Raw genomic sequence first — 20,174 nt, forward strand, 5'->3', positions numbered from 1 at the left:
ATTTTGATTCTATGCCTCTGTTCATACAACCAAGGATTGCATTCGCCTTTTTGGGCTGCTGGCTTGCGTTTAAGGGATCGTCCACAAGGACTCCCAAGGCCAGGTTTCGCCTCATCTGTACTTGCTAACTTTCGTTTTTCATACTTTGCCATTCGTTCATTCACAATCCCACCTTTATTATTTTCACTAACTCAAAGTGGGCAAGCACATCCAGCACCCCTCCTGCCTATTTTCTCCATCACAACATCCCTCCAAGGTGGGCTGGGCTGGGAGCAAGAGGTGGAAAACACTTATGAAGCGGTATATAAGCGCTCTTGCTAAAGAGAGATCTCGAAGGAAGGGGAGATTTTCTGACTGTGAAAGCAATTAACCAATGGATTATTATCTTGGAGCGGTGGCTAACTCCATCACGGGACGTTTTCAAAAACAGCCCGGATAACCATTTGACTGGGATGGCACAAGGTCTCCTGGCTTGAGCAGGGGGCTGGACTAGAAGACCTCCAAGGCCCCTTTTTCCAGCCCTCGGATTCTATGTTCTGTGTGGTGGGGGGGGGGGAGTCCAGTTCTCGTGGGGCAGCCTTTGAACCAAAACCTCCTCTTTTCCACGAAGCTCAACAAGGCTGGATCCAACCCCAAGTTGGATGGGAATTCTGATCCACGAAATCCCAGCAGCAACGAAGCCGGCTCGTCCCCGAGCGAGCGAGAAGCCAACGACAGCAACTCCACTTGACAAAGCGGCACGTGGCACGTGCAGGCAACATTGAACACTTCCAGACCCCGTGGCTGTTTTATTTCTGTAAGACGGATGGTTTATTTTTTAAAAAAAGAAAGAAAGAAAAAAGTGCCCTCTGGTTTCGCCGCCAGTTTTTTTCCTCTAGGGGTTATTATATCTTTTGCTTCCTTAAACTCCTCCTGGGATGTTTAGATTCGAACCCGTTCTTAGGGTCCTCTACTTAGGGAGAGCATCACTGGGAAATTAAGGAGGGGGAGACAACACTGCCCCCACCCCAATCTATATAGTGCAAAAATATGAAAGGAGGGGAGGGAGGGAGAGAGAGAGAGAGAGGGAGGGGTGACAGGGAGACCCCGCCTCGCTCTTGTTCCAAAGGGCCTCCATCCCCGGATTTGCACGTGACTTCTTTTTTACAAGCCCGTCCGTCTCTCTGAACAAGGGCTGAGGGGAAGGACGGGGACCCTCTGCCCCTCCGGGGGAAGGAAACCCCGCACCCTTTCACAGTGATGCCCCGGGAGGGGAGAAGGCCCCCCCGAACACAACAGCCGAAGCCCGAGAACAGTCATAAAATTATAATTACAACAATAATTAAGGTACTATAAGATAAGATCGTTACACGGATCGAGGGAGAGGTATCCTCCTCTACCCACCGCTGGGCCTTGAGGACGGAGCGGGGCCCATGGCGGGCGCCCATGGCACGCCCCGTCCCCTGCCCCATTGCACACACCCGGGAATTGGTTGTCTTTCGGGGGGCGGGGGGAGCTTGACCGATGAACGGACAGCAAGCGCCCTTCCAGCTGGGCTGGCGAAATGTTCTGACCGTCCCCCTTCCCTGCTTCTTCCTCTTCCTCCTTTCCGGAAGAAAAACCAGCGCCAGCCTGGCTCATACGGTCGTCTCATCCGATTTCTTCTTCAGCAGCTTGGCGGAGAGCAGGGAGTGCGGGACGGGAGACGGGTTCCTGGCGTCGGGAAGCATCAGCTGGACTTTCTGGTTGGTCCTTCGCCACTCGGAATAGAGCTGGCAGTGGTAGCGGAATGACACCTGGGCACATGGGGGGACGAGGGGGGGGGGACACAGGAAAGAGATGGGTGAACAAATAGCCCTTTTAATATGAAATTGGCTTATTAAAAACTCGAGAGGCAGCAATAAAATTAGACCGGGGAAATATTAAAACACAAACTGCTTATAGAATGAAGAAAAATAACAGACTAGAACAGTGTTTCTCAACCGTGGCGACTTTTAAGTCCTGTGGGCTTCAACTCCCAGAACCCCCAGCCAGCTGTGCTGGCTGGGGGATTCTGGGAGTTGAAGTCCATAGGACTTAAAAGTCGCCACGGTTGAGAAACACTGGATTAGAAGTTTACAGGTGTTAGGCATTTTTCTTTCAATGTATACTTTAACACTGTAACAAGACTGTATAATTTGATTAGTGTGGTTAAGAGATAATCAATAATCTTAATGTGAATTGAATCAATATGAATGATATCTAGTTAACTTTCTTCCTACTGTTATTGTGAATTGGATTAAACTGGAAAAATGGATAAGAACTGAAGCACTAAAGGGGGAGCTGTATAATGTGAGGGTTATATAAACTTGATAAATGTTGATAGAGTTTATTAACAATCTTAGTGTAAACTGGATCAATATAAATGGAAACAGTTAAATTTATTCATATGTAATAGAGAAATGTTTAGATAGAACAACAAAGACATGGATGAAGGTAGAGATAAAGATGAGGTTAGGCATTTTTTTAAATATATATGTTTGAACACTATAATAAGGACTACTTATGTTTGAGAAATGTTAGAGATTATTAATATTGTTATTGTTAATTGGATTAATATGAATGATACCCAGAACCAAGTCTGTTCACACACAATATAAAGCTATAACTTATAAAATTATATATATGTTGTATTTGTGCTGATAAATAAATAAAGGGAGACTAGTATAGATCTATTTCAAGCTATTTAGCTCTCATCAGCGAGCCATACCCTTACTGGGATTAGAACCTGTGCTGTATTACATATTAGGCAGTTGTGTTAACCACTAAGCCACAAGATTCTCCTCCTTTATCAGCTGAGCTTGTCCCATCCTTCAAATGCAGGGAGGTCCAGTCGAGGTCAAGGAACAGGACTGGACTCCCCCGTAGCCCCACCTAAGATGGTCTGATCTGAGTGGGGGGGGGGTGTCCCTGAGCCTCCCAGTCCGTGAAATCGCTCTTCTGACACCCGCCTGATCCTTGCAGCCCCGCCAGGGCAAGAAAAGCCAGCCCACCGCAGCCAAAGAGGGGTACCCCCCTCCCCAGTGTGGGCGTGATGGGGTCCTTAAGGCTTCCTTCCCGGGGACTCTTAGGAATTGCAAAGGCGGGAAGCCGAGGGGCACAACTGACAGTATCGGAAGTGTGAGGCCGGCCGGCCGAGGCCGCGAGCACTGACCAGGGTCCAGAGGACGTAGATGGTGAAGAGGGCGATGGTCAGGGCGATGAGGCCGATGGCCTCCAGGTGGCTGTTGAACTGCATGTGGTCCTGGGCGCCCCGCAGGCAGAGCCAGCCCGAGATGGCCGCCAGCGGGGTGATGAAGAGGAAGCAGGCCATGTCACAGAACAGCGTCCGCTTCTCGTTGCGGGGTCCGGGTTGCCTGAGCCACTGCAGCCAGGAGGACAAAGAGAACATCAAATAACACGTTGCAAAGGGACCTTGGAGGTCTTCTAGTCCAGCCCCCTGCTCAAGCAAGAGGCCCCTAGACAGGATGAAATCCAGCAGGTTCTGGAGAATCGGTAGCAGAAATTTTGAGTAGTTCAGAGAACCGGCAAATGCCACCTCTGGCTGGCCCCGCCCCCATCTATTCTCTGCCTCCCGAGTCCCAGCTGATTTTGCAGTATCCTTCCCCTGCCACGCCCACCAAGCCACGCCCACAGAACCGGTAGGGGAAAATTTTGAATTTTACCACTGCCCTTAGACCATTTCAGACAAAATGGCCATCTAGTCCAGTGGTGGGATTCAACTTTTTTTTTACTACCGGTTCTGTGGGCGTGGCATGGCTTGGTGGGCGTGGCAGGGGAAGGATACTGCAAAATCCCCATTCCCTCCCGATCAGATGGGACTCGGGAGGAGGCAGAGAATAGATGGGGGCAGGGCCAGCCAGAGGAGGTATTTACCAGTTCTCCAAACTGCTCAAAATTTCTGCTACCGGTTCTCCAGAAGTGGTCAGAACCGGCTGAATCCCACCTCGGATCCAGTCTCTCCTTCAAAGCCTCCAGTGATGCAGCACCCACAACTTCTGGAGGCAAGTCTGATTTAATGGCTCTGTTCAGAAAAATCCTCATTATTTCTAGCATGCTTCTCTCTTTGACCCGTTTCCATCCGTTGCTTCTTGTCCTGCCTTCTGGTGCTTTGGAGAGGAGGCTGACCCCCTCCTCTCTGCGGCAGACCCTCAAATATTGGAAGGCTGTTCTCGTGTGTCCCCCCCCCGGTTCTTCTTCCCCCCCCCGGACCCTTACTACCCTCCTGGCCTTCCACAAAGCCGTTAAGTCCTGGCTGCTCCAGCAGGCCGGAGGGCTCTCGAAATATCCAGCCCCTCGGAAATTGTGACTGTTGTATATTTTAATATGTTGTTTTGTGTATTATCCCCCTCCCTTGTTTTATTGTAAGCTGCTCGGAGTCCTCCGGGAGTGGGCAGCATACAAAATCAATAAAACTAAACTAAACTAAACTTCTCAATAAGAGATTCCCAATTCCTGGGAAGGATGTGAGGAAATGGCCACACCACCTCAGCTGGCTCCTCCTGCCCTTGCGTCCTGCCCAGGACCGGCTCCATGTCCGACAGCGGCCTGATAGGGGGCAGCTGAAGGTCATCTCAGGCCACCCGGAAGAATGCTGCGATGCAGTGGTGAAATTCAATTGTTTTACTACCGTTTCTGTGGGCATGGCTTGGTGGTGGTGTCCTGTGACTGAGTGGCCATGGCCAACTTGATGTCCCACACGGCCACGCCCACTCAGTCACATGCCCTTTATGCTCCACTTATGGTCGCCCCCCGGCCCCCTCCCTCCCGGGGATTATCTTAAAGGCACAGGCTGCAGCCGCTCTGCTGTGAACGGAGGGAGAAACGTTCGGATTGGGTGGGCAGGTCGAGTAGTCAGAAGAGATGAGTGGCGACAGGGACACCAGGCAGGTGTGGGTGGGGCCATCTGGGATTTTTGCCGCCGGTTCACAGAACTGATGCCAATCGTCCCAGCCAGTTCAGTCGAACCGGGCCGAACCAGGAGGATTTCACCCCTCCTGCAATGGGTCGCGTCAGGAGGCTGCCCGAACCGTACCGATTCTTTCCGCCCGTCGCCAGCTCTTAAGTCAGTCCCAGAGGAGTCAAGAGAACTCTCGCCTCACACGCGGCAAAACACCTGCCCCTCCCGCCAAGACTTTCCCTCCGGGTAGGAGCCAAGGGGGGGGACGGGACGGGACATACCCACCTCCGTTAGAGGCCGGGGCCGCCTTTCCACCACGAACTCCGTGTGGCAAAGCTCGCAGTAGCTGGTGTTGGAGGAAGACAGCCACTTCTCCAGGCAGCTCTTGTGGACGGTGCCCAGGGTGCCAGTGCAGTCACAGGGCGAAAGCAAGCCCTCCCCGTTCCCACCTTCGTGGCAGATTCGACAGATGGGACCATCGCTAGAAATGAGGGGGTGGGGGAAGAGGGGAGGGGGAATCGAAGTAAGAAAATCGCCCCCCGGATTCTGGAGGGAAAAACGCAGGAGGAGAGTCCTCTCGTCCGTTTTGGGAAGAGTGTCGCAACCTTGCTTGGAAAAAAAACCCTCCGCCCTCGGCTGCAATCCCGAAAACCAACCCTCTGGCCAATTAACAGATTCACAGAATGGGAAGGTGCCCTGTAGGTCATCTAGTCCAACCCCGCACCCAAGCAGGAGACCCTACACCATTCAGTCCAGCCTCTTCTTGAAAGCCTCCAGGGATGAAGCTCCCACAACTTCTGTCTCTGTCTTTCTGTCTGTCTGTCTACATAATCATCTAACTCTATCTAACAGATTAACAGAGTTGGAAGGGACCTTGTAGGTCATCTAGTCCAACCCTCTGGCCCAAGCAGGAGACCCTGCGCCATTTCTGAGAGATGGCAGTCCTGCCTCTTCTTGAAAGCCTCCAGTGATGAAGCTCCCACAACTTCCGAAGGCAACTTCTGTTCCAGGGGTTGATTGTTTTCACTGTCAGAAAATTTCTCCTTGTTTCCAGGTTGAATCTCTCTCCTTGTTGGGTTTCCATCTATTGTTCCTTCTCTGGCCTTCAAGTCCTTTGGAGAATAGCTCGACCCCCTTCCTCCTCTCTGTGGCAGCCCCTCAAATATTGGAAGACACTCTCCTGTCTGCCCTGGCCCTAGACTAGCCAGGCCCAGTTCCTACAAATGTTCATTGTACGTTTTAGTCCCTAGGAGCCAGTTGGGTGAATTCATTTATTCGGCTGCTCTTTGTAACCTTCCACTGGCCTAAACAGCCCATCCTGGGGCAGTGATTTTTGGAATCAATGTGCAGGCAGTCCTCGATGTACGACCCACGATGGAGCCCAGAATTTATGTTGCTAAGGGAAGCATTTCTTAAACAAGCTTTGTCCCGTTTTACGACTTTTTTGCCGCAGTCATTAAGCGAATCCCTGCAGTTGTTAAACCAGTAACCTGGTTCTTAAGCGAATCTGGCTTCTTCCCCAAGGACTTCGCTCGTCAGAAGGTCGCAAAAGGGCATCGCATGAACACACCCCCCCCCCGGGATGCTGCGACCGTCATAAATAGGGACCAGTGGTCAAGCATCTGAATTTTGATCACGTCCCCATGGGGATGCTACAGGGTGATAAACGGTCGTAAGTCGCTTTTTTCAGTGCCATTGTAACTTCAAACGGTCACTAAACAAACTGCCGTTAAGTCTCGAGGACTATCTGTACTTCAAATATGGGCTACCTTAAAGAGTGCATCCAAAATCTGGGACCCATCCTTCCTAGTGCGACTTGTGTCCGCTTCAGGCGACCGCCCTTTCCAATGCTCCCTGCAGAGTCCCTTGACTCTTTCCCACCTGGAGCGTCATTGGGGAAGCCAGCGGGAAGCCAATCCTGCTTCCCCTGCCGTTTTGCCCATCGATGGTCACCCTGTTCCTTTGTTCAAGTCAGGCAGGGCCTGTGAAACAAGGACCCAGCCAGTCACCGGTTGCCTAGGGTTAAACTAACAAGGGATCCTGATCTTCTCAGGGTATTTAACCATCCGTGTTGCAAGCAATTTGCATCCAACGCCTTTGACCGAACCCTATCGGGCAGATGGAAAGCTGTTCAGAGCTGTTCAGAGGCCACACAGTCTCTCACTATCTAAAGCCAGAGTCCACCCTCTCTGCCCCTCGCCAGGCAGACAAAATTCTGAAAGGAGAACAGAAACCATTTTCCTGTCTGTGGCTTTTCCAAAAGGAGATTTGGGGGGGGGGGGGAGGAATGGGGAAACCGGCAAAACTTTGCTCTATGCCAGCATTTCTCAACCTTGGCAACTTTAAGAGGGGGAGGGACTTCGACTCCCAGAATTCCCTGGCCGGGATGGAGAACTGAACCAATGTTAAAATGGGTGGACTTCAACTGCCAAAATTCCCTGGCCAGCATGGGAAATTACCATATTTTTCGGAGTATAAGACGCACCCAAGTTTTGAAGAGGCAATTTTTTAAAAAAACTAGGTAGGTAGAGGGAGAGAAAGAGAGAGAAATGCAGTAGGTAGGTAGGGAGAGAGAGAGAATAGTTGGGTAGGTAGGTAGGTAGGTAGGTAGGTAGGTAGGTAGGTAGGTAGGTAGGTAGGTAGGAAGATAAAGGGATAGAGAAAAATAGAGAGAGAAAAATATGGTAGGGAGGGAGAGAAAGTGTGTAGATAGGTAGGTAGGTAGGATAGAGAGAGAGAAATAGAGAGAGAGAAATACAGTAAATAGGTAGGGAGAGAGAGAGAATAGGTAGGTAGGTAGGTAAGTAGGTAGGTAGGTAGGTAGGTAGGTAGGTAGGTAAAGGGATAGAGAGAGAAATACAGTAGGTAGGTAGGGAGGGAGAGAAAGTGTGTAGATAGGTAGGTAGATAGAGGGATAGAGAGAAAGAAAGAGAGAGAAATACAGTAGATAGGGAGAGAGAGAGAGAGAGAGAGAGAGAGAGAGAGAAATACGGTAGATAGGTAGGGAGAGAGAAAGAGAGTAGGTAGGTAGGTAGATGTTTCCAGGTGTATTTTATCCATGTGCTGGAGAAGGAAATCGCTGACAATCTGCAGCACCTAAGACTTTGTTTCTGCTGGCACAGCACTTGATCCACCTAATTCTCATCAATCAGTTAAAGAGCTTTCCAAAAGGGGGAAAAAAAGTTTTTGCACTCTGTAAACCTCCCCAAAACAACCTGTTTTTCACAAAAACGGGCCCGTTTTTTTTTAAAAAAAGGCATGAATAGCCTTGGGCAGGGGGCTTGCAGAGTGCTCCGGGGGGGGGGGGGGACACAAAAATGAGCAAAAAATGGCCCATTTTTTGTGAAAATGGTCCGTTTTTTTGTCAAGAAAATTGCATGCATAGCCTTATGGAGACTTATATAGAGGCTTATATAGAGTGCTGCTGGGGGCGGCGGGGGGGGGAATGGTCCGTTTTTTGCTCATTTCTGCCCTCCCCAGCCCCCAGGAGTTCTCTGAAAGCCTCCCTAAGGGTTTGCAAGGCCATTTTTGTGAAGGGGGCGGGGCTTCAGGAGGCAAAAAATGCTTTATTCAGTGTATAAGATGCACCCAGATTTTCAGCCTCTTTTTAGAAGAAAAAAGGTGCGTCTTATACTGCGAAAAATACGGTAAACTGATTTTAAACCTGGGTGAATGTCCACTCCCAGAATTCCCCAGCCAGGATGGAGAATTACACCAACTTCAAGGTGGGTGAAGGTCTAGAGAGATTCTCAGGCATCCAGATCATGGGTGTCCCAAAGGGGCTGCTTTTTTAGGAGGCAACTGGATTTTCTGGTTTTTCTCCGAAGACGTTTTGCTCCTCATTCAAGAAGCTTCTTCAGCTCTGACTGGATGGGGGGGGGGGGGTTCCCCCCCCCCCATCCAGTCAGAGCTGAAGAAGCTTCTTGAATGAGGAGCAAAACGTCTTCGGAGAAAAACATGGAAATCCACTTGAAAAACCACCTTTATGACGGAGGGATTTCAGCCCCCTGGGACTTTAGCTTTTGCATGGGAGCCGTCCACGGTTGTGTGGGAAGCCCCCCCCCCACCTCCTCAAAATATTTTGGGGAATATTAAAAGAGGCAGAATATTATATTTCCCTAAAGGAGAAATGGAGGAACGTGTTCTTAGAGGCAGAAAGCAGCCCCCAAGTCTTTCTCAATGCAGAGGCTGGCACTTAAGGAGATAAAGAGCTGATTGAAAGAGGAAGCCAACTATCTAGAGGGCTCCATTCATAAGCAAAGCAAACACTGCCGGCAGAAGCCCATTCAAGACAGGATGTTTGGAAACAGCTAAGGTTTGGCAGCTAACAAAAGCAGAACGGTAAGATTAGGACAAGCAGCCCCTCACCCGAGATCCATCCACTCATTCAACCATTCATCCGGCTGCCCCAGAACTGCATGCTGTGCTCTCTGGCTGGGAAGCCCACCTCCATGCCTCCCACCCCCACCCCTGCCCCAGCTCTCACCGAGGATCGAACCGGCCTCACCTCTGCGTGCCCAGGGCTTTGATGACCGTCGAGAGCAGCCGGCCGTCCTTGGCTGTGACTTGGGTAACGTACTGGGGGCGTCCGAGGTCCGAATCTTCCACTGACTTGGACAATGTGGCACTGCCCGGGCAGTCACACAGGGAGCCAGGGAGGTGGCAGCAATCACCTGTTGTCATGGCAACGGGGGGGGGCGCTGGGTTCAGCAGCCAGACAGCAGGTTCATGATAAGCTGGAAATGAGAAAAAGGGAGAAAGAAAGAATGAGAGAGGGGGAGAGAGAGAATGAGAAAGAGAGAAAGAATGAGAAAGAGAAAGAAAGAATGAGTGAGGGAGAGAAAGAGAATGAGAGAGAAAGAATGAGAAAGAGAAAAAGAATGAGTGAGAGAGGGAGAGAAAGAGAGAAAGAATGAAAGGGAGAGAATGAGAAAGAATGAGAAAGAGAGAAAGAAAGAATGAGTGAGGGAGAGAAAGGGAAAAAGAGAATGAGAAAGAAAAAAAGAATGAGAAAAAAATAATGAGAGGGAGAGAAAGAATGAGAAAGAGAAGAGAGAATGAGAGAGAAAGAAAAAGAGAGAAAGAATAAGAGAGAGAATGAGAGAGAGAGAAAGAATGAGAAAGAGAAAGAAAGAATGAGTGAGGGAGAGAGAGAGAGAATGAGAGATAAAGAATGAGAAAGAGAAAAAGAAAGAATGAGAGAGGGAGAGAAAGAGAAAGAATGAGAGAGAAAGAAAAAGAGAGAAAAAAAGAGAGAATGAGAAAGAATGAATGAGAGAGAGGAGAGAGAGGCTATGAAACAAGAAAGGCCTGTGCATGCCATTCTTTTATTAAAATTTGATTAATTAATCCCAGGTAGTCCTCAACTTACGACTGCAAATGAGGCCCAAAATTTATGCGGCAAACTGCTTCAACGAGTTTTGCCCCACGACTTTCCTCGCCACATTTGTTCAGTGAATCCTTGCAGCAATTCAAAGAGTAACACGGTCGTTAAGTGAATCTTGGCCCTGTCGGAAAGGTCGCAACCTGGGATGTTGCAACCGTCGTAAACGTGAGTCGGCTGCCTGCCAAGCACCCAAATGCAAATCCTGTGGCCCTGGGGGGCTGCTGCCACCGTCCTAAGTGTGAAAAGAGGGTGGCAAGCCGTGGTTTTTTTGCAGCATTGCTGTAACTCTGAACGGTCACAAAAATGAACCGTTGTGAGTCGAGAACTGGCTGTCATTTCTGTGCCGTTCTTCTCCCCTTCAAGGTGGTTCTGGGCTTCTCTTTTCGAGCAGGCAACCCAACGTTTTCCCATTCATTGATTCATTTTGATCATATGGATGCAGGGGTGTCAAAGTGTTTAAATCTGGGCCCCGGTGCCTCGGGGCCTCCCTTTTCACTGCCAGAGGGATGCAGGAGGCCACCCAGGCCGAAAACGGGGCACAGGGGTGTGTGTGTGTGTGTGTGTGTGTGTGTGTGTGTGTGTGTGTGTGCACGCGCACAGCCCCCTCCCCGCCCGCTCCGTTTTTGCTGGCAGAGGGCTATCAAAACGAACTAAGAAACATTTCGGTTCTTTTATAGCCTTTGCTATCAAATGGGAGTATGTTTTCATAACACCTTTTGCCTTTGAGCATCCAAGAACAGACGGGGAAGGAGAGAAGGGGAAAGAGGAAGGACAAAGAAAAAGAAGGGAAGAGAGGAAGGAAGGAAGGAAAAAGAAGGAAAGAGGGGAAGGAAGAAGGAAGGAGAATGAAGAGGGGAGGAAAAAGAAAAGGAAGGAAGGAAGGAGAATGAAGAGGGAAGGAGAAGGAGAAGGAAGAGAAATACGGAAAGAAGAGAACGAGGAAGGAAGGAAGGAAGGAGGAAGGAGAAAGGAGAGAAGTCAAGAACGAAGAAAAGAAAAGGAAGGAGAATGAAGAGGGAAGGAAAAAGGAAGAGAAGGAAAGAAGAGAAGTGAACAAGGAAGGAAGGAAGGAAATTATAAGGACAGTGAGGTGGGGGTCTGAGGAAGTCCCGCCTTAGCACTCGGCCACCGCAGGTGCCCCCAACACACAAGGGATGTCAAGCTAGAACAATTAATCAGTGGAACAACTTGCCACCTGAAGTTGCAAACACTCCAACACTGGAAGTTTTAAGATGTTGGATAACCCGTTGTCTGAAGGTGGTGTAGGGTTTCCTGCCTAAGCAGGGGGTTGGACTAGAAGACCTCCACGGTCCCTTCCAACTCTTGTTATTCTAAAAATCTGCCCATGCCCCCTGGCCACGCCACCCACCCACCCCACCCTCAAAGTCAAACACAACCCTGATGTGGCCTTCAATATTTTTTTTTTTACACCCCTGGGCTAAGGGTTTTTGTGTGTGTTTTTTTTAAAGCCCCACAACACCTATCCTGCCATTCTGGCAGCCGCCAGAGATTCCAGCCAAGGGGGGCTTGTAAAATACAAAAGAGGGAAGCCGGGGGGGGGGATCACTTTCCACACGCCAAGTTCAAAGTTGTGGGTTTAAAACCCCACGGAAAGAAATCCCTGAGAAATAGATGCTACCTACCTACCTACAAGGATGACTCAGGAAGCCAGGAACCAAGTTTCTGCCTTCCTGGAAACAGACCAAGTGTTTTGGAACTTTAGAAGGGAGTCTCTCGGAGAGGAAGGTGGGGGAAATTTCCCTCTCGTTCCCCCCCCCCCCAAAAGGACACATGAGTCAAAGCAACAGGAGACGCTCGATCTGTTCCTGACGCAGGAAACCCCCATCGCCGCTAACCTTTGGCCCTGCTGGCTGCAGCAACGGCTGGAGGCCAAAGGTCCCATCCCAGCCTGGATGGCCAGGAAGGCCTCCTAAGAGGGACAAATGTCCATAGAGCCTATGAAGAACCAGGGGGGGGGGGCAGGAAATGGGCTTGGCCAGTCTAGAGAAAAGAAGGACCGGGGGTGGGGGGGGCATGAGAGCAGGATCCCAGGATTTGAGGGGCTGCCCCAAAGAAGAAGGCCGGGGGGGGGGGGTTAAACTTATTTTTTCCAAAGCACCTGAAGGCCAGACAAGGAACAATGGATGGAAACGCATCAAGGAGAGAAGCAAAGTAGGATTAAGGAGAAACCTCCTGATGGTGAGAAAAATGATGGAACTGCAGAATTTCTGGATGCTCCATCACTTTTAAGAAGAGACTGGACGACCGCTTGGGATGGGTCTCCTGCCTGAGCAGGGGGTTGGTGAAGACCTCCAACACCCCTTCCAGCTCTATTCTGATTGTGTCGTGGCCTGTCAGCCACCGGCCCCTCCAGCAGCCGAATCGGAGGGGGGGGGGAGGAGGAGGAGGAGGAGGAGGAGGAGAGGCGTGGGAGTCAGGCTCAGCATCAGGGAAACCTGAGAGCTCCGAGGGGGAAGAGGGCCTGGAGCTGTCCGGGGGGGGGGGTGGTGGAACCTGGACCGTCGGTCAGTCCTCCGTTGGAGAGCCAAGAGCCCCCAGGACTGGAGGTGGCTGATGAGGAAGAGGAGGAGCAGCTGGGCACAGTGCCTGATGGGCAGAAGGCCGAGAGAGGAGAGGAGAGCAGTGGAAATCTATGGGCCGGTCCTCGGGACGGAAGAGCCACAGCTGCTGGAGAAGCCCCACCTGAGCTCTGGGGATAAAATTCAGGGGTGGAGGTGAATAGATGGGGCAGGCAACTATTCATCTCCCTGCCAGCCGGCCTTTTAAGCCTGCGGTGAGAGAGGAACCTTTTGCCAGGGCTCCGAATCAAGGAATCGTGGCTTCAAGTTCAGAGCGCCGGTTGCGTTTGGGCAGCTGGGTGAGAGCAAATTGATCGACTGGCTCTCTTGGGGACTCTGCACAGCCACAGGTTTCACAGGTGGGCATCGGCCCCTGGCATGGGAGTGGTCAGAGCCACCCGCTCTGGCTTCCACAGTGGCCCCAAGGCAGAAGGCTCAAAGGGACAAAAGAAACCAGCCGCTGCCGTGTGAAAAGCTTCCCGGCACCGGGTGGCACAAAGCTGCTTCTGGCTGGCAGTCAAAGAGGGTCGAACTGCTGACTTGATATCGCCTTTGATTTTGTTCAGAGGGCAAACAGGGTTAACGAAACAGGGCCTCCCCGGGAACCCACCTGTGGAATCCGGGTACGCCTGAAGGGCACCTGGTCTCCCTGTTTAAGGGTGAAAGAAACCAGCCCAAATCCCAATAAAAGAAGAATTAACCCCCCACGTGAAACAAGAGGAGATTTAACAGAATAACAGAGTCGCGGAGGAAGTTAGCACACACCCCTCTGCTAGAAAAAATGAAATATCCTGGGAAATATTGAAAGAGGCAGAATTTTATATTTTCCCTGATTCAGAAAGGGAGAAACATGTTTTTAGGCAGGAAGAAGACTCGCTCTGAATAGCCACCCACTTTTGTCAATGGGAGATTAAAAGGCCTGGGGCAGTCTATTCTACATAACAAAGATCTCCCCCATTCAGCTCCAGCGTGATGGGATTAAGGCATGATAGGATTAGCCCTTGACCCATCTCCCCCACGGGGCACCTGGGACGAAGCGAGGCTCAACCAAACATGGACTCACAGCCTAGAGAGATGCCCCCGCATGGCCCCCTGGGAGTCTGACAACCAATCAGAAGACAAGATCAAGGTCAAAGGCCAGAGAGGGCATAAAACCAGGGACTCTCAGCCTCTCTGCCTCTTTTTCTTCTCCTCCCAACATCTGGAAGCATCTGACCCCCCCTTTTGGATCTCAAGCCACCCTGTCCACCATTAAACCGTCTTTCCAAGCAGCCTCCGTGTTTCCAGTGTCTTTTCCCCCCACTTGGAGCTGAACCCAGAAGGACCTTTTCTTCCAACAGTCGGAAGGGACCTTGTAGGTCATCTAATCTGACCCCTGCATCCAAGCAGAAGACCCTACACTGGAATGGGGAACGTGTGAAACGGCCACCTCCCAAGGTTGCTCTCGATGCCCTCAAATCCTAAGACTCCACAGTGGAGACGGCCCTGCGTTCGGTCGTTGCCCATGGAGATTCTCAGCCATCCAGGTCCCACTTGTCCCAAAGGTGTTCCCCCCCCCCCCCAGAAGACGTTTTGCTTCTCATCCAAAAAAGCTTCCTCCACTCTGGCTGAAGAATTGCCCACCATCCAGCAAGAGCTGAAGAAGCTTCTTGGATGAGAAGAGCGAAAGGTCTTCAGAGAAAAACTTTTGAGTCCGTGTGGGGTCTTAACAGCGGCCTTAGCGGTTCCACCACAAAACCGCGGTAGACAATTGCGCGCTCGACAAAAGCGCGTACGTGACGTCATCACAGCGCGACAAAAACATCGCGCTGTGAGTGGTAAATTTAAAATTAAAGCGAAAACCTTACCCTAAACCCCCCAAACCTAACCCTAAACCTAACCCTAATCCTTAACCTAACCCTAACCCTAACCCTAACCCTAATCCTTAACCTAACCCTAAACCTAACCCTAACGCTTAACGTAACCCTTAACCTAATCCTAACCCTAACCCTAACCCTAATCCTAACCCTTAACCTAACGCTAAACCTAACCCTAACCCTTAACCTAACCCTAACCCTAACCCTTAACCTAACGCTAAACCTAATCCTAACCCTAAACCTAACGCTAAACCTAACCCTAACCCTTAACCTAACCCTAAACCTAATCCTAACCCTAACCCTTAACCTAACGCTAAACCTAACCCTAACCCTTAACCTAACGCTAAACCTAATCCTAACCCTAAACCTAACGCTAAACCTAACCCTAACCCTTAACCTAACCCTAAACCTAATCCTAATCCTAACCCTTAACCTAACGCTAAACCTAACCCTAACCCTTAACCTAACCCTAAACCTAACCCTTAACCTAACGCTAAACCTAAACCTAACCCTAAGAGCCAAGGTGGCGCAGTGGTTAAATGCAGCACTGCAGGCTACTGCTAGATCAGCAGTTCAGTGGTTCAAATCTCACTGGCTCAGGGTTGACTCAGCCTTCCATCCTTCCGAGGTGGGTAAAATGAGGACCCAGATTGTTGGGGGCAATATGCTGACTCTCTGTAAACCGCTTAGAGAGGCCTGAAAGGCCTATGAAGCGGTATATAAGTCTAACTGCTATTGCTATTGCTAACGCTTAACGTAACCCTTAACCTAACCCTAAACCTTAACCTAACCCTAACCCTTACCTTTATGTGAATCGGCTTGCTTTAATTTTATTTAAATTTTATTTATTTTTTAATATTTTTCGTCGCGCTGCTGATGACGTCAGGTACGCGCTTTCATCGAGCGCGGTTTTATCGACCGCGGTTTTGACGGGTCACGGGCCTTAGCATGGCTCCGTAGTTTTCTTGGCAGGATTCAGAATTTGGTTTTTTGCCCCCATCATCCCAGGGATGAGAGACAGCAACCGGGCCAAGGGCACCCGGCTGGCTGCCTGCCCAAGGCAGGACTAGAACTCAGGGCCTTGTGGTTTCTGGCCTGCTACTTAAACCTATTCCAAGTTGGATGTCAAAAACCAGACTGGCAGCGTATGGATGTTGGGAGTGAAGACATAGTTAAAGGTCGTTTTCCATCCTCAAGGACTCTGGGGAGAGAGGGCAGGTACAGAAGGGGGCATGCAGAGAGTCCTTGACTTACGGCCACTATTGAGCCCACATTTTCAGTTGCTAAGTGAAACATTTGCTGGGCTTTTCCCCCATTTTTACGACTTTCCTTGCCGTGCTTAAATGGTTAAGTTTCTGCTGCTAAGCGAGGCACCTGTTAAGTGGGTTCTGCCCCATTCTACAACTTTTCTTGCCACCGTTAAAGTGGTTGTTAAGCGAGCAACGCGGTTGTTAAGCGAATTCAGCTTCCCCGTGGACTTTTGCCTGTCAGGAGGTCGCAAAAGCAGAGCACGTGACCCCAGGGCACTAAATATGAGTCTGTGGCCAAGCAATTTCGGTCAGAGGGCTGCTACGACGGCCCTCCAGTGTGAAAAAACGGTCGTAAGTCACTTTTTTCAGCCCCAGTGTAATTTCAAACGGTCACTAAATGGGCTGTTGTTCTTTGAGGACTACCCGCAGATGGTTTTGTGGGTTTTCTTGACGCCCTTGAGCACACACACACCCCCGCTCTCGGAGCAGGGGCTCCATTCGTGTCTTGCACCCGTGACATCTTTAAAGTGAGGGGAGGAACTCCCAGAATCCCCCAGCCAGCTTGCCTCCTGAAGGATTCTGGGAGCTGAAGTCCCTGCCGCTTTTAAAGAGTTTTGAGAAACAGCAGGCCAGATGAAGCATCTCAGGATGGCCGGGCAAAACTCTTCTTTCTGCGCTTCCAAAGTTGTTCTGCTGAGCACAACACACGTGCGGGGTGTGTGTGTGTGTGTGTGTGTGTGTGTGTGGTAGGAAATGGGCCCTGTGCAACTTCCTGAATGGCAGAGAGAGATGCTGTCGTAAGGTTATCCACTTGTGGGAAGAGGATTGTGGGCTGCCAGGCCTCTAGAACAGTGTTTCTCAACCTTGGCAACTTGAAGATGCCCGGACTTCAACTCCCAGAATTCCCAGCAGTGGTTAGGACAGTGTTTCTCAACCTTGGCAACTTGAAGATGCCCGGACTTCAACTCCCAGAATTCCCCAGCAGTGGTTAGGACAGTGTTTCTCAACCTTGGCAACTTGAAGATGCCCGGACTTCAACTCCCAGAATTCCCCAGCAGTGGTTAGGACAGTGTTTCTCAACCTTGTCAACTTGAAGATGTCCGGACTTCAACTCCCAGAGTTCCCCAGCCAGCATTCGCTGGCTGGGGAATTCTGGGAGTTGAAGTCCAGACATCTTCAAGTTGACAAGGTTGAGAAACACTGACCTAGAGCCAATTCCGTCCAATGGGGCTCCCCTCTTTTATTTCTCTTTTTAATTCAACAAATGCACAGAGTTAGTTACCCATCGACCGGAAGGAAGAGAAGAAGGCGGAGGAGTGAAATTAAAGCCTTTTAAAAGAGAATTTAAAGAAGGCTTTCCAAACTTGGCAACTTGGGTTTCAACTCCGAGGACTCCCCAGCCACCACAGGGAATTCTGGGAGTTGAAGTCCAGGCGTCTTAAAGTTGCCAACGTTGTACACACTGACTTACCGCCACCTGCCAATCACCCCATCAATCCCCTGAGCCCAGGGCCAGATCTCCACTGCCTTCCTGAAAGCCAGTAAGGTCAAGCCACCGTCTCTCAAGGGAACGCCTGTTCCATAAGCCACAGCAGAGAAAGCACCCTTGCCCATCCTCAAGGACCCCGGATGTAACACCCCCCCACCCCCCACCCCCAACCAGATCAAGCAGCAGGTGGGCACAAACCAATACAGGGAGTCCTCAACATACAACATTTCATTTAGTTACCGTCCAAAGTTACAACGTCCCGAGAGGGGGGAAAGTGACTTATGGCCATTTCTCAAACTTACGACCGTCGCAGCATGCCTTACAGTCACAAGTACAGATGAAATTGCTCCGTATTTATGACGGTCACAATGTCCCCGGAGGGGTGTCATGCGATCCCCTTTGGCGAGCCCGTTCAACAGGGAAGCCAGATTCACCAGGGTGTCACTAACCAAACAGGTGATTCACTTAATGACGGTGGGCAAGAAAGTTCACACGATGGGCAAAACCTCTCCTTTGGGCCGGGTTATGGTGGTAAGTTGAAGAGTACCTTTAGGGGCAATTGGGAGGAGAGCCAGGTATGGGGGTTTCCTCCCCCTCCACCCCCACCTAGAAAGGATAGTGTAGCTTCTCCCCCCCCCCCCAAAATGGCCTTCTTTTGCCTGAAATCAGTCCAGAATGGGGAGGGTACCAGAAACCTCCCTCGGGGGAATTGAGTCCAGGGAAAGGAGACCACCAGGAAACTCCAGAGCTACAAAGAGATCGGGAAGAGGGTTCCCCCAGCCCCACCACCCGAGCCCATCGGAAGTGGAAGGACCCTTCCCAGTTTCAGAAACATCTCTCCCCCCCTCCCCCGAGTGACAGGCGGCCAGCTCAGCCCAGACCGGAGACAGCGGCAACAGCCTTCCTTCCGGGTTCCTCTGCCTCAGGTCACAATGTTAACTGCAGTGATTCACTTAATGACGGTAGGCAAGGAAGGTTGCACAATGGGGCAAAACTCCAACGTCTCTTTTAGCAATTGCAAGGGGACTGAGACATGGGTTTCTCCCCCCTCCCCAACCTACAAAGTATAGCCGCCCCTCCCCTAACTGTCCCCCACAAGATTGGCCTTCCCATGCCTGAAATCATCCCAGGAAGGGGGGGGGGGTTCTCAGGAAGCTCCCCGGGGGAATTGAGTCCAGGGAAAGGAGACCACCAGGAAACTCCAGGGCTGCAGGTAGATGGGGAAGAGGGTTCCCCCCCAGCCCCACCACTCTACCGCTGAGTGGGCTCCGGGAATCCATCCCAAGCCCATCGGAAACGGAAGGACCAAGATGCCCCCTCCCCATTTCACACCTCTCCTCCGAGGGCTGGGCTGCCTGCTCACCCCAGGCCAGCGGGGAGACCTTCCTCCCAGGCTCCTCTACGCTGGGCCTTTCCGCTGTCACTTCAATCACCAAGTCACTAACTTAACTGCAGTGATTCACTTAACGACCGTAGGGAAGGCAGGTTGCAAGATGGGGGCAAAGCTCCCTTCACCAACGTCTCCTTTGGCAAGGTACATTTCGGGCTCCCTTGGGGGTCGTAAGTCGAGGAGGACCAATCGGGGGGGGGGGGAGGGGACCAAGGCAGAGGAGTTTCTCTACCCCCCCTTCCCCCCTCCCCCAAATTGGCCTTCCGGTCTCTGAAATCAGCCCAGAAAGGGGGGGAGGGTCCCAGAAACCTCCCTAGGGGAAATGGGAGTCCAGGGAAAGGAGGCCACGAGGAAACTCCAGGGCTGCAAGTAGATCGGAAACCCTCTCCAGCCCCCCCCCCGCTCTACCTGCACGAGCCCATCGGAGGCGGACGGGCCGAGGCGCCCCCTCCCCATCTCAGACCCCCCTTCCCTCTTCACCCCCGAGGGCCGGGCTGCCTGCTCACCCCAGGCCGGCGGGGAGACCTTCCTTCCGGGCCCCTCCGCCGCAGGAGCCGGGCCTTCCGCGGTGCTGCCGTGCCGTCCCCGGGCGGGCCGCCCCCCAAGCCCGCCAGGCCTCCATGGGCTCCCCCTCCGCCCCCGAAACCTCCTTCCTCCTGGTCGCTTCCTGCTGCTCCTGTCACTCAAGCCTCCCTCGCCCCGCCCCTCCTCACCTGCGCCCCGCCCCTTCCGCCGCCGCCCCGGCCTTCTGCTCAGCGCCGCGGCCCTGCCCGGCGGCGGCTCATCTTCTCCGGCCGGCGGTGGAGAAGAGCCGCGGGAGGGAGGCCTCTCGCCGGCCGCCGCCTCCCGCCGCTTCTGTCAGCCGCGTCCCCTTGCGCACCTGACGGGGGAAAGCCGGACCCCGCCCCTTTTCTCTCCGCCTCCCCCCCCCCACACCGCGCGCAGCCAATCGCCTCCAACAGCGTAAGGAAGGGGCCAATCCGCCGCGTCCGGGACGAAAAAGCGCCCGCCCCTGAGACGAGAGGGAGGAAAAATGGGAAGCTAACGCATGCGCGCTTCTCCCCGTCCTGGGCTGCGCGTGCTCTAACGGCCGGTGTTTTCTTTTTTTTTTTCCCCCTTCCTCCCCCCCCCCCGCTCGGCTTTTCCGCCACTGGCGCGAGAGGGACGGAGGAAACCACGCCCCTTTCTTTGTCATTGGTTCCTCCGGGGCTTGCTGGGGAATTCTGGGAGTTGAAGTCCAGACCTCTTAAAGCTGCAGAGCTGGAGAAATGCAGCCCTGGATCGCAAAACGGGCTTAACAGAATTG

At 51.8% G+C, this 20,174-nt stretch overlaps 1 protein-coding gene across 2 annotated transcripts; it reads right to left on the bottom strand.

Moving 5' to 3' along the window:
• Positions 1-784: 784 nt before the first annotated feature.
• Positions 785-19,748, bottom strand: MARCHF2 (membrane associated ring-CH-type finger 2). Of its 2 annotated transcripts, none has more exons than XM_087703403.1 (5): positions 19,582-19,748; positions 9,426-9,654; positions 5,204-5,399; positions 3,173-3,382; positions 785-1,775 (listed from the first exon to the last, which is right to left on the bottom strand). In XM_087703403.1, the coding sequence occupies exons 2-5, from the start codon at positions 9,599-9,601 to the stop codon at positions 1,617-1,619; spliced, it is 741 nt and encodes a 246-aa protein (XP_087559529.1). In that variant the 5' UTR covers positions 9,602-9,654; positions 19,582-19,748; the 3' UTR covers positions 785-1,616. The 2 variants fall into 2 exon arrangements, with proteins under 2 accessions (XP_087559529.1, XP_087559528.1); XM_087703402.1 differs by lacking the exon at positions 19,582-19,748 and adding an exon at positions 19,375-19,529.
• Positions 19,749-20,174: the final 426 nt, after the last annotated feature.

This window comes from Thamnophis sirtalis, unplaced genomic scaffold (genome assembly GCF_051295495.1).
Source record: "Thamnophis sirtalis isolate CommonGarterSnake01/CBP01778 unplaced genomic scaffold, rThaSir2_p1.2 scaffold_1, whole genome shotgun sequence".
Classification (NCBI taxonomy): Eukaryota; Metazoa; Chordata; class Lepidosauria; order Squamata; family Natricidae; genus Thamnophis; species Thamnophis sirtalis.

Bases quoted from the DNA above. Each gene is read 5' to 3' on its own strand.
- MARCHF2 (XM_087703403.1), bottom strand. From the start codon at position 9,601: ATGACAACAGGTGATTGCTGCCACCTCCCTGGCTCCCTGTGTGACTGC. The intron at 5,400-9,425 runs GTGAGGCCGGTT...CCTCATTTCTAG, and splicing joins AAAGCCCTGGGCACGCAGAG to CGATGGTCCCATCTGTCGAA. The intron at 1,776-3,172 runs GTCAGTGCTCGC...CCATGTGCCCAG, and splicing joins TCTACGTCCTCTGGACCCTG to GTGTCATTCCGCTACCACTG.